The 13201-nt window shown below is 34.6% G+C and overlaps 1 protein-coding gene across 1 annotated transcript in view; it reads left to right on the top strand.

Annotated features, from left to right (window-relative positions):
* The first annotated feature begins 427 nt into the window (after positions 1-427).
* LOC132197149 (locomotion-related protein Hikaru genki-like) overlaps positions 428-13201 on the top strand; it is a 32381-nt gene continuing 19607 nt past the window's right edge. Inside the window, exons 1-2 of the mRNA XM_059620241.1 lie at positions 428-592; positions 9207-9425. Coding sequence (XP_059476224.1) covers positions 496-592; positions 9207-9425 — 316 coding nt within the window. The 5' untranslated portion in view covers positions 428-495. The remainder of the gene's footprint in view (positions 593-9206; positions 9426-13201) is intronic.

Genomic DNA, 13201 nt, shown 5'->3' with positions numbered 1-13201 from the left:
ATTTGTAACCCAATGTTCTGTGAAATCTTTATTTTTATTTTAACTTGAGTAAAAAAACTCCGCCATTAGTTTATAAAAAAGGTACCTGACGTTCAAGTACCTTTGAAAACTCAAAACCTAGGTTGCTCTTTTGATAAACTTTGTCAGGAAAACAGGAAACTCTAGAATAACTCTCGCAGCCGCACCAAAAGCAAACTTTCTCCAGCTCAGTTTGCTTTACTGCTGCCGGAGCGATCGAAAGTAATAATTTAATCGGGGAAGGGAAGTCTCGTGATTAAATTGCACGAAGCGAATCGAAGAGTTGGCGAGAGAGCCGCGCGCAAAATGACCCAGCGAGAGAGAGCCAATGCGAATGATGTGCCGGCCGAAATCGGATTAGAGCAAAAAGATGATAGACATGCGCATCAAATAGAGCGAAATGTTGTTGTCTTGGCGGGCAGTGCGAGCCAGCGAGTGGAGCATGTGAGACGCTTCTGCCCTGCTCTTCTCCCCACGATGACCTCTCGATTAAGGCACTTGCTGCTCATTTATGGCCTGGCCGTGGCCGCCGTGGCCAGGCCCAGCGTCGGCGCTGCTGACGACCTCGAAAACGGTGAGACATTTTCTCTCTCTCGGTCTGACTGAGTTTTCCTTCCTTCGGCAAATGTTTGCTCTGCGAAAAGCGGCTCTACATCCCCTGAACGCCCTACTTGTTTTGAATTCGCGAGTGAGCTCACCGTTCTTCCTCCCTGCCAATTAAAAAATCCCCAACGTTGTGCTAAATCTCGAACTCAATCTGATATCATTAATCATTTGTAAAAAAAAATTGTTATGTACTAAATTTTTTTTTAATTAAGACGCGTGTTTTATTGGACTGTGCTCTTTAGAGGACATTTAAGTTATAATGTTTGTGTCATTTATTTTATCTCTATATTGCCTCATCAATCTTTCATTATTTTAATGCATTATTTTTTAATTACAGGGAGAAATAAATAAAATTACAACGTAATATAGCATTTTTTGCTATTTTTAAATGTTTATGAAACTGTTAAAGGGTTTATTTTTTAGTTTAAAATTCAGATTTTTTTATTATATAATGTGAAATTTTTTAATTTTATATTATATAATATATTATTTTTTCCCGTCACAGAGGATTGTTTCTTTTTCCTCATATATTTTAATTTAAAATAGGCATACGGGCAAATTTTATTATTATTTACATTTTTAAACCAACCTTCATTCATATCAATGACTATCTGAATGGAAGATAATGTTATGAATCTGTTGGGTCAACGTGTTTTAAATAGAATTAGTTTACATATAAATAAGTAACCATAATGAAAAGAAATCTTTTTTATAAATTAACTATGCATAATAAAAATTTAGAATATAATGAATGCACACTTTATTCTTTTCACTTTTTGAAAACTAAAATTTGTGTTTGATTGAAAGAAATCAACTCTTACTGCTTCACATTTTGTCTGTAGCCCTAAACGATTAGTCATAACTAATGAAAAATTTTTTCAATAAAATATAATATATAAAAATATAATTGCTTCAACATTTCAAACTTATTTAAAATAGGAAATTGATCATTAAAACCAAATTATTTGACCGCAGAAATTTTGTTTAGATGCCATGCATGCAGTAGAATTGTGCCCTAAGCAAGTCATGATGATGGGCGTGACGTGTTTGACGCTGACTTGGCAAGTGCATTCTCTGCAACATTATGCAGCAAGACGTACATACGGGTAGTGTTAGACATTAATTTCACATCAGCAAGTATAATGGGAATTGACTCGGGGGGGCCGGCCGGGGCCAAAGCAAGGTGGGACGCGCCAGAGATCGACGCCGCAATCGGAAGTTATGAGCATTAGACACACCAGAGTGGCATTGCATTATACTCGCCCCCTTTGGATAGAGACCACCGACGATGGATGGATGGATGTACCTATTAGTGTTTGAATAGGCGGGCGACTCACTCTCTCGCAACTTGTAAATCAAGCCACTCTGGCAGATGCGCTAATTTGGATATCCTACGGGGATTGCCGCAAACATTATGAATAGGCAATTACGGCATAGCTCAGAGGATGACAATTATCGCTACGTGTTGACAATTTGCATGTTGGGCACTGTCTGCCTGGCCGATTGTTTGGCTTTTGTGAGAGGATTCTGTTCACAGAGCAAGACAACTGAAATTGCCAGCAGAATGAAATATAAATTTTTCTACTGAAAGCTTGGAGTTTTAAAATAAAAAAGGCAGGTTTAATTTTTGTATTAACAATTGTGAAACATTGTAGTCATCATAATTTTTATTATATTTTTGTACCGCAAAGAAGATTTTTTTGTCAAATTCCATTGAATTCAACAGCTACACAAAACATGACGGCAATATTGGCAAAGAGGGTGCTTGATGAATTAAAAGCATCCAGTTGGATTTTATTTGGCTCACCGATCGCCTTTTAAAAAGCACCCCGCGGCTCGTGCTCTGATTAATGTGCCACTTAAGCTAAATACTAACGGTGCTGGAACATTCATTTAGTTTCCAGCACTTTTTTTTCGCCTTCTTCGCCAAGAGCGCTCGGCGCCTCTTTCGCTCTCTCTTTTAAATTTTAATTCCAACAGCTCAGGACCTCTTCCGCAACAAACAAGCTCTCGGACTTTTAATTAAAGTAATTTATCCCTCCACTCGCGCGCGCGAGAGCTAGAGCTGAAAGGCCGAATGTCTCTGCTGGCGAGTGCATGTAAATTTTTTTCTCTGCTGTTAAGAGAAAAGCGGTGGGCATGAAGAAGCAGAGCAAAGGGACATTTTCAAATGCATGCAGCCCCAACTATATGCATATAATATACCGCTTTAATTAAATGCAGTCTGCGAAATTTAGAATTTAGATGCAGAAAGCTAGGCCGCCATGAATGTATAAAATATAAGCAGCGGTGATTAATGCATCGCTCCTTGGTTTATTACTTTGCCCATGAGCCAGAAGCTAGAAAATTTCCTGAGCTTGAACGCAAATAAATTTATTTAGATTTATCTAGTTTATTAAATACCAAAGGACTTTTCCCTAGAAAAATATTTCATTCCTTTTGTTAAGGTGAGGAAATTGATTGTGAAGTTTCAAATTTAATTTGTTCGGCATATATTCTGAATTCTTAAAAAAATTTGGTAAACTTTTGACCGCCTCTTTTTTGAAAATATTTGTTTTATTTAGAGGGAAAAGTTTTAAAATATTCCACTTAACTTTATAAGAAAAAATTTTGTCGTTTGAATAAGTGCTCATTTGTGCTCAATGTCACTAGACCAAATTATAACAATTATGTAAAATGAATCACAGCTAGACGAAATACAAAATATAGTTTATTCAAAACAAAAGTTCAATTCGATATCACCAGATAAAACGGTAAATAGCGCCACCGCATCATAGAAAAGTAAGAAGAACTGGAAGAACTAACATGAAAAATGTAATAGCCTGCAGCCTGCGGCGAGTATATGAATTGCTTTTTTTCATGACAAAAAAAAAACAGATCTTAAATGTTAGTCTCTGTGTATGTATTATTTATAACCCACATTTTCCTCCGTCATCTAATATTATGTGTATTTATTTAGCTTTTTACAAGAAAAACTCTTTACCAGTCGATAAATTGCATCTGCTGCTAAAGACGCGCGTTGCTCACCGTAAAAAGTTTCATGGAAGTGACGGCAGCATTTTTGCCTCTGTACGCTTTCACGCGCGTTTGCTGTACGTGTTTGCTTCTTCTGCTTCTAGTCTCTGTGCGCTTTTATTGCGCAACTAACAAAACACATTTCCTCCGAACAGAACTGCGTTCAAGCACACACGCAAGAAGAGCGAGTGTGTTTGCAATTTTGCTACATGGCAGTGTAGCGAGCAAGCGAGGTGCTAACAAGTTCGCCAAATTATCTCCGGTGTCACATGCAGCTCGCGTTTGTTCCTCGTTTTTATGGGCCGGAGCGGATTAGGTAACGTAAGAACGGGGCGCGGTTTGCCTCAGAATTTGCTGCGAGAAAATTTCTGTTCATTATAATTAGGAGCTGCGAGTTGTGAGATAATTTTCGTTAAGCAGAACATGCGAGAACATATTAAAGTATCCTAAAAAAGTTAAAACGAAGAACAAACCAGTGGCTATTTTTACTGTTTGGAGCTAAAAAAAAGTCTAAAACTTACTTAATCGACAAGCCCACATAATAAAAATAAATGCATATATATATTTTTATTTCTTTCTAAAAAGTTACATTCATAAATTCTCAATTATTAGCAGCTGCACACATTAGTGAAAAGTTTGAAATTAAAAATCTATGAAAATTGTCGCTTTGAAAAGTCAAATTAAACCAATATAATAATGGTTTAAATAAGTCGTAAGTTACAATAAATATATGTCAAATTTATCTCCAGTCACATCACAATTATGTAATGTCAAATATTTTGTTTATTTATCAAAATCCATACTAAAAATAATTTTTTATGTAAAAAAATCCAATTTTCAATCCACATTACTTACCTTTACTTTTTGTATGGAAAGTGCGATTATAATCATATTGGTGGCCATTACAATTTTTATAATTGGATATTTGATGTTTTACAATTTTTCTTTACATACTTTTTGATCAGTATTTTTATTTTCAAAGCAAACAAACGGAAAAATAATTTGCCTGCCAAAATTAATTACTTTTGAATCCAACTTGCAAACCTTTTTACATTTTCCTATTGCTCTGAAAAGAAATGAGGAAAAAACCACACCAATATTTATCAACATACGCCGAACGTGGGTAATAAAATGGAAACAAAATTCGTAGGTACGTAAAATAAAGCATCGACCGTGCTACTCAAATTATACGTCTGGCTTTGTGCGGCGTAAAAATATTCACCCATTCACCGCAGAATAAAACAAAGACAAATGCCGGCAGGAAAACACACATGCTGGGGTTGGAATGTGTGCGAAAGTTTGCGTCTGGCAAAGAGACTGTTTGGATCCCAACCGAATTACGAATGTAAATTGGACTGTTCTCGACGATAATGGTGCCGTAAAAGTGGAAAACGCGTCTCGCGTAAAGCCCGCGAGCTCCATTACTCAAAATTCACTTCGTTTATTCCCATTGTGCTCTTTTACGGCGTCTAGTGCACCTCTCAAACCATGGACGCGTTTATTTCGTGCGTGCCTGCAATGAAACGTCTTATTATCTTTTTACGACTGATAATAATGTCCTGAATGTTATTAACTTTCTGGTTTCCGGCCAGCGAAAAGCGGCCGGCCCAAATAAATATAACAAGTAGTTGCTGTTGGTTTATTTTCCGCTTCTCTCTCGCTCTTTATCTCGCTCGCGCCAAATTTTATTGAGAGAACCAACGGCGTTTTCGTTTTTTATGTTGCAATTCACATGTGAGCTGCAGGCCCGCTGTTTATGTCGCTGGGGAAATTGCAGACGGGCGCGCCCGCCGTTTAATTAAAAATATGCAAAATGAATGCACGGACTGGTCGGTCGCTCTTGTAATTTTTTCCTCCCGCCGAGCGTGAAATGCAATTATGCTCACGCTAGAATCGAGCCGTCAATGGCGTCAATCATGTTCGAATTTACAAACATTAATTACACACTAAAAAATTTAAATAGGCAATTAAATTTTTTTGCAAATATATTTAAAAAATTGTTAATTTTTATTTATTTAAAACTTATTACATTATTAAAGCAAAGTTATTTGTTGATATTTTTTAAATTTACAATTAATATTTTTTGTATGTTTTACACATGCACTATTTTAAAAGTATTAAAAAAATAAGAATTTTGATTATTTTTTAAATTTTTTTTATTTATTTTATAAACTCAAACGGACATCTATAGGTTAATCAGTATAAATTATCCTTCTTTCCGCTCGGTCTATGGTTACTTTCACCTTTATTTAAAATACTTGAATTATTCAATAACTTTACAAATTATTGCCAAAATTTCAAATTAAAATGTCTTTGAAATTAAATTTAGAAGCTTTTTCACTATGGGGATCATTATTCATTATACTAGATATACTTGAAGCCAAAAATCCTCAAATTTTAAAAAATTTTTTAACTCTAAAAAAAAAAAGAATCAAAGAAACTCTCTTCACAATAAAAAGCTCCAAGAAAAAAAAACAGTGCAAATTGATAGCATCTACTAGTACGATTCAAATAATAATTTTGAATGAGGATTATCTGCCTGACAGATCAGACAAGCAGACCAAATTAATATCGACACTGCCAATTCTCATTGAGCCAATCAGGCGTAAATTTCAACAATTTTAAAACCGGGTTTCCCACAGGCTTGCAGAAGGTGAAATGACTTTGCTTATACAATCTCGACGAGATTGCAAAAGTAATTAGAACGGCGCAATCTGACTCGACTTGCGCGACACAATTTATTTGCGCGACTCTCAGCTCGAGTTTTGCCAGCATCCATTTGCAAACGAATTCCATTTTGCCGTCATCATTTAGCTGCAATTAGTGAAGCAAACTTGTTCTCGACACACGCAAGAAGTGCACGATTAAACCCTGGATTGCTTTTGCACGATTAAATTTACTCTCCTGGCCGGAAAATAGTTCGCAACTTTGCCAATAAAGGAGCATCAATTTTACACAAGCTTGAAATTAGTTTTCAAGTGTGGTGCTGCCGAACATTAATCAAATATCAGAGCGTTCAATCAGCTAATCGTAATTAACCTCGCAAAACGCAAATACAGCAACAATTTAGTTGAAAAGGTACTTATTGAGCTTTCGGGGTGCCTCTCATCATCGCACACTCACTTCATCGCGTCACGCTTGTTGATTTTTGGCGCAATCATGTGTGTGCGCTCACTCCTGATTGCTCCTGTTTGCATGAGTTTATTTGCAATCAGGAACCAATAATAGGGTATTGTGTGAATGTGCTGATTAAACTGCATTGTTTCTGACAAATCAATATCGTGTCAATAAAATACTTTATAATTAACTTTCAATAAGTCTTTTTGATTACAGATGCAATAGGTACTCTTATTTTTTCAAGGGTCAATACAATAAAATTGTCTGCAATGGTCTCTTTTTTTTATTTATCTGTTTATTTTGCCAACATATGAACCAATGACTTACATTATATGAGAGTTTAATTTTTGAGATCGACGTCAAAATTTTTATCGGATTAGGCAGACCAGGTTTCTATGTTTCTGGATACTTGAATACTTGAAAAAGTAACTATATATTTATAATTATTTTTTTCAATTTTATGTAAAAAACTTTTTATGTTGTAATAAAAAAAAAAATAATAAACGTTTAATTTATTACGTTTGATGTTATCTCATTTCATATTTTTGTTGCTTGCTTGATACAGTTAAAAATAATATTAGTTTTATTAGTCAAACTTTTTTATTATAGATTCATTCTTTGTATTGGCGAAAAGTATCATGTCAAACAAATTTAAATCGGAAAATGTTGATCTCGGAATTGTCAGGTGAATTTTGTTTCAAATCACGTCTATTAATGTATCCCCGGGCATTCTCTGCCCAAATACATCATCCATAAATATTCAATATTATAAATTACATTGGTTACAAGAGAGAGTAATTTATTGTATTCATTGTTGCACTTATTTGAATATATTTTAATGTCATTACTTTTCAATTTTATTCAGCGAAAGTTACTAATATTTCATGTGTATAATAATTGTAATATTGTTACTGTTTTTCAGCCTACATTTTGAAATTTTCATCATATATGGCACTAATTGTAAGATATCCAAATATAATGATTATTTGCTTTTTAATTTAGTAAGTCTCACTTTCAAATAATATTTTCTGTCACAATTCTTTGCTACGTCTGTTTGACAGCAGTCTGGTTTTTTTTACAAGTGCGTGTGAGACTTGGTAGCCTTTTCGCTCGGCAGTCGAAGAGGATTATCCATCTCGGTGGTGGTGCTGTCCTTGCCGGACGGAATATTGACACCGTGACGGAGACGGTGGCTGCCGTTGGGGCCACTTGCGGCCACTTTGTTATACCTACGGCCTAGCAGATTAAACGCTTAAGCCCTCTCATTTGTCACGGCGCGCACGCCGAAAAGCCACCGCCCGTCCCTTCGGAGGGTGCCTCGGCGCCGCCGATGCTAATTTTGTCTCTCGTGTGCGTTTTATTTGCTTTGCTGTTTAGAATCTCCTCTTTTGCCAAAATGAATCATAAAAAAAGTTAATATAAAAATAATTAATTGCTAAAAATCGTGTAATACATTCGATAAATGGTAAAAATTAAGAGCCACTAATTGTAAGAGAAAATTAGTAATTAATTTTTTATCCATTCAAATGAAATGAAGGGGTTGCAAACAAACAGATGGCACATTTGTATTAAATTACTTTTAAACGTATCAATCAATGACATAGATATTTGTCGGCAAAAAAACGACAGAATGAAAGTTTTGTCATTTTCCATGGCACTTAATTATAATTTTATTTTATAAATATGAATATATTTTGAATCAATAAAACTAAACGTTTCTATATTTGGTGACCAGTATGGAATACTTCGCTTCGCAATCTGAAATCGAACGTGTAGTGAATGCAGACATTTTTCACTTAAGAAAAACATCCAAGCTTACGCAAATTGAAATAAGCAAGTGCATTTTGAAACACAATTGGAAATACTTATTAATTTAATTTTCATTTGGGATTATGTACTTAAAAATAATATTAATCTTGGAATGCCTACCAATTTTAGTTAACATTTTCAAGACAATTATGCTAGAGATTGAAGAAAAATTCGCTAAGAATGAATAATTAGCACAAAGAATTCTTTTTTTACAAGAAATAAAAAAAACATATATTTTTAAATTAAGAGCAATACAATTTTCTTTTTAATATCCATTATTTATTTTGAATATTATTCAATTTAACTAGTATTGTGAAGTATTTTATTTTATTTGTTTGCTTATATTTTAGTTTCTAGATTGCATAACCATAACTGATAGAAATTTATCAATTGGATTTTAACGTTTGCATAATATTGATCATAATTAATTTATTTACATGATCTTCCACAAAATAGTTTATGAACATATGCCATGAGCAACTCTACAGGTCCAAATTTGCATTTAGTTTGGTGTTGAATTTAATTTACCAATAATCATGTACATTACTTAATATTCAAAATGTCCAAAAATAGCTTCTATTTTTCAACCGCTGTAATTTAAAAGTGAGAATAAAGTCATGCCATTATTATTTCATTTGCAGACACGCCAAAGAAAATCCCTGAGAACGAAGTGACGACGTCTTCGAGATGCAACCCTCCTGAGATGAACCTGGCCGGAAATCGAGCGGTGGCCACGGATTTCTTAGGGGTCACCGAGGTCAAGTTTGCGGGCGCCATCGGTCCCCTAGGTGATCGTCGTCTTTGCAAAATTAAGTGCATCGACGGTGAGTGGGTCGGACCGCTTTGCCAAGTCAAGGATGGTGAGTTGCCAAAAGTTTTGAGATAAAATAAATTGCCGCCGTTGGCCTGAGAGAATCTTTATTATAAACGAGAGATTTGCCAAAAAATTGGCGGGCGCTTCCACCCTCTTGAATTTTATCTGTTTGTTTCGGCGGATGAAATTTGAAGAGATAAAAACAAATTGGAGCTGCCATGGCAATTCCATTACAAACAAGCACACTGCGCCGCAGGGAAAATAAATTAGCAGACGGACAAGCGCGTCAGAGAATACACACAATTAATATAATCCGTTGCCGAGCGAGTCTGACCAAAATAACAATCACATTCGATAATACTGAATCAAAACTGACCGCTCCGAGTCCATAAAATAATTGGCCATTGATTCGCGTAATGCAACCATAAAATTGAATCATCCGCATTTTCAATTTTTGCGTGGCCTGAAATTCGGTTTGTTGTCAAAGATCAAACAAATATGATGCTATAAAAATTTAAAATGAATTTCGTAATCATTATGAAATAACTAATATGGATATAAATCAAAGATTTTTTTTTTCAAATTTTAGTCATTGAGCTGAACTGTATTTTAATATTGCACTTAAAATATCAAAATGATATCAGGAAAATTGATTTAAGCGGATAAAATCCTTTAAAAGTGGAAATATTTTTACAATATCATACAAATGCTTCAAATATTGTTACGCGATTTTAAAAATTAAAATATTTAAAAGAAAATATTTAATTTCAGACTTCCAGAAACCCTTCATTTTGCATTAAAATATTGTAATTTCAATTTAGAACTAATAATAAAGTAGAAAAAGAATCAAAAAGTGAACACTTGGCTTGTATGATCTGTTTTCAGATAAATGAAATTCCATAAAACAACAAACGTTTTCTGTATTCGTGCATCTGTATATAAAAAAAAATTAATATGTGTCAAGAAATGATTACTTTTCATAAAAATAAATATTTTTGCACTGTTTACAATTAATGTATTGATTATAATAAACTTTTTTGCAACTAAACATTAATCCTAGGCCACCCGTGGCGCCTGTGTGCGCGGCAAATTGCATAAGCTGCAATCAGGCAGGCGCTCGAGTAGCAAGTTGGTTTTGCAGTCAATAATCACCGAAAGTAGACAATATATTTGAGGAGCAGGCGAGGCAAATATTTGAGTTGGACGAAGCGAGGGCGGTCGGTGGCCCGGGGGCGAAACACGTCGGCATCAGTAGCCCGAGCACGCTTTCCTTAATGAACTGGCGCGTGTGTTGCGCCTCGCTCGGCCACGCACAGATTGTATCGGCGAGGGCATGAGACGTGTGCAGCCTCCCTTCATTACCGTAAAAGTGAATGAATTGCGCGCGAGCAAAATCGAACTCGCCGAAAGACAAGGGAAAACAATCAGACGGGAAATTGGACTGCGCTGATCGAAGGCCGTAAAACGACGAGACGCACTGCCAAGGCTGCGCCGACGAGAGAAGCGGATCTCACCCAACGGAAATGTGGCGGCGCACAGCCTTTCTGTCAGATTGCTTCGTGAGAGAGTGATATTAATATTTCACTAAAATGAGCACAGCCGAAATCAATCTTTTATTTCACGTACAAAGTGCAGTTTTGTTTTCAGAGGAAAATAAATAAAAAACCCTTAATAACAACAAATTAAGTAATAACTTCACCATCACTTTGAAAGATTACAAAAAAACTGAAATAACCACTTTTTATAAAAAAAATAGTTGTTAACATATTAATTTTGTGTAAATTATTTTTAATTTATGCGTATTTATGTAGAATGTTTTAAAATTGTTTAGGTTTTAGCCAGTTTTAGCTGTATTTAATATAATTATTTAAACTTTTAAATTTTTTTATACATTTTTACTAACGCATAACCCGATTTATAAAAATATAATGAATTTAGAATAATAAAAGAAAAACAATTTATAAACTATAATATTGTTATTTATATATATATCAACACGATTTTCATTGCTTATTGAATTTTACATTAAAATTAACTCTCCCTCATGCGTCTTTCTTTCCCTTACATTGTTAATCTTTATGATTTTTACGCACTGCATTCAAATTTCAGAGCTGTTAATATTGCGACATATATAAAAATTTATAATAACTTCACATTTGTGTATAATGTATGTATGTACCACTTAAAATTAAAATAATCTTACACAATTTGTAATTCTAAACAGTGTGAAAAATTTATATTTTTAATTAAAGTCGACAACATATAAAGTGATGAGGAAGTGAACCAGGAAAGGTTACTTATTTGAAAAATATAATTCTAATTTCCTGGAAAAGCAAAACATACTTTTACTTGGAAATTGAGAAGGAGCCACCTATCAATCTTCCCAATGTATAATATATAAAAATCAAATGAAAGGAGCGGGGATGAAACTGCGATTTCTTTTAAAATAATGGATTTACTTTAAAATTCGTACCCTAACAAAAAACGGTTACAGATACTATTTATGTGTTTCACTCTGAATAGAGTTTTAAATTACTTTGACATGAATAAATTGAATTAAAAATGCGCGAAAAGCTCTGCTAATTGAAAATTGATCTCATCAACAAAAGTGAAGCACTTCGACAAAGTTCTCTCTCATTTCGTGCCCATAAACTCGTTACACACGCAGGCGAGTTCAAAGTGGAAATTTACGATCGAGTTTCACAATACACACGGCCCGCGTGATAGAGCAAAGTGCTTCTCCCTCCTCGTCACTCAATGGAAACTTCTCCATTTAATATTTCCACATCAAACCGGTGGCTGCTGGTGCAAGTTGAAACTTTCGTCGGCAGTCAAAAGTTAATGCACTGAATAATAATTCTCGGCGGCAACGACGCCCGCCCGCTCTCCTTGCACATCACCTTTTCATCATCACAGGCGGCCAAAGAAAAGACCTCATAAAATATTTACACGTTGTACATTCAGCTTGCTACTACGCGACTCGAAAGAGCAAAAGAAAGAAAAAAGGAGGCTCCAGCGAGCGAGCAGGGGACACGTCGTCTCTCGGAAATTTAGTGCCGCGCAACCGTAAGTTCTTCGGATAGAATTTTTATGATATTGCATATCATCGCTCTGGAGAGTCGGTTGAAACGACATCAAAATGCACAAAACACTTTCTTGTAAAGGTGTAAATAGTGTAAGAATACGAAAAAAACAATTTTGTTGAAAAAGGTTTATTTGCTTCTCACTGGAAATTACCTGCCCAAACACACCATACGTTTATTCAATTATAAAATTAATCGCAAAATTATAAAAGGAAAACTCATGAAATATTCACTTTTTTAACGCTTTTTTTCTGTTTATATCACAATAAAATATAGTATATTCTATGAAAATAAGAAAAATGATAGATTATATACAGATTTACTAAGTTTTTATTAAATTACTTTACTTTGAATGCATGCACTGGTTATAATTAGTGCATAATATGATAATGATACCTTCAGAATTAAGTAATTCACATTCCATAAATAATATTTTTTTCTCGATTTCCTAAATAAATTTAAAAAAAGACTATTCGTATTTTCCAGTCATTGAGCACAATAAAATCGACAGTCCATAATGTCTGACTGGCGCTTTCTGTAACAAGGAGTTACCAAAATTTTAATTTACACAGTGTATTTAAAAGAAAAAATTCTCGGAATAAACAAAGAAAACGTCCTAAAATTTAGGTCAATAACCCTTCGAACAACAAACTGGTTGCTTCTACGTGCGGCCAAAAGCTGCTCTCTCGCCGCTTTCGCAATCAGATACACCCACATGAATTTTAATGGGCGCCCTCTC

This window comes from Neocloeon triangulifer, unplaced genomic scaffold (assembly GCF_031216515.1).
Source record: "Neocloeon triangulifer isolate White Clay Creek 2 clone unplaced genomic scaffold, ASM3121651v1 ptg000012l, whole genome shotgun sequence".
Lineage (NCBI taxonomy): Eukaryota > Metazoa > Arthropoda > Insecta > Ephemeroptera > Baetidae > Neocloeon > Neocloeon triangulifer.
The sequence above is the reverse complement of the archived record's forward strand: the minus strand, read 5'-3'. Positions and strand labels throughout refer to the sequence as shown.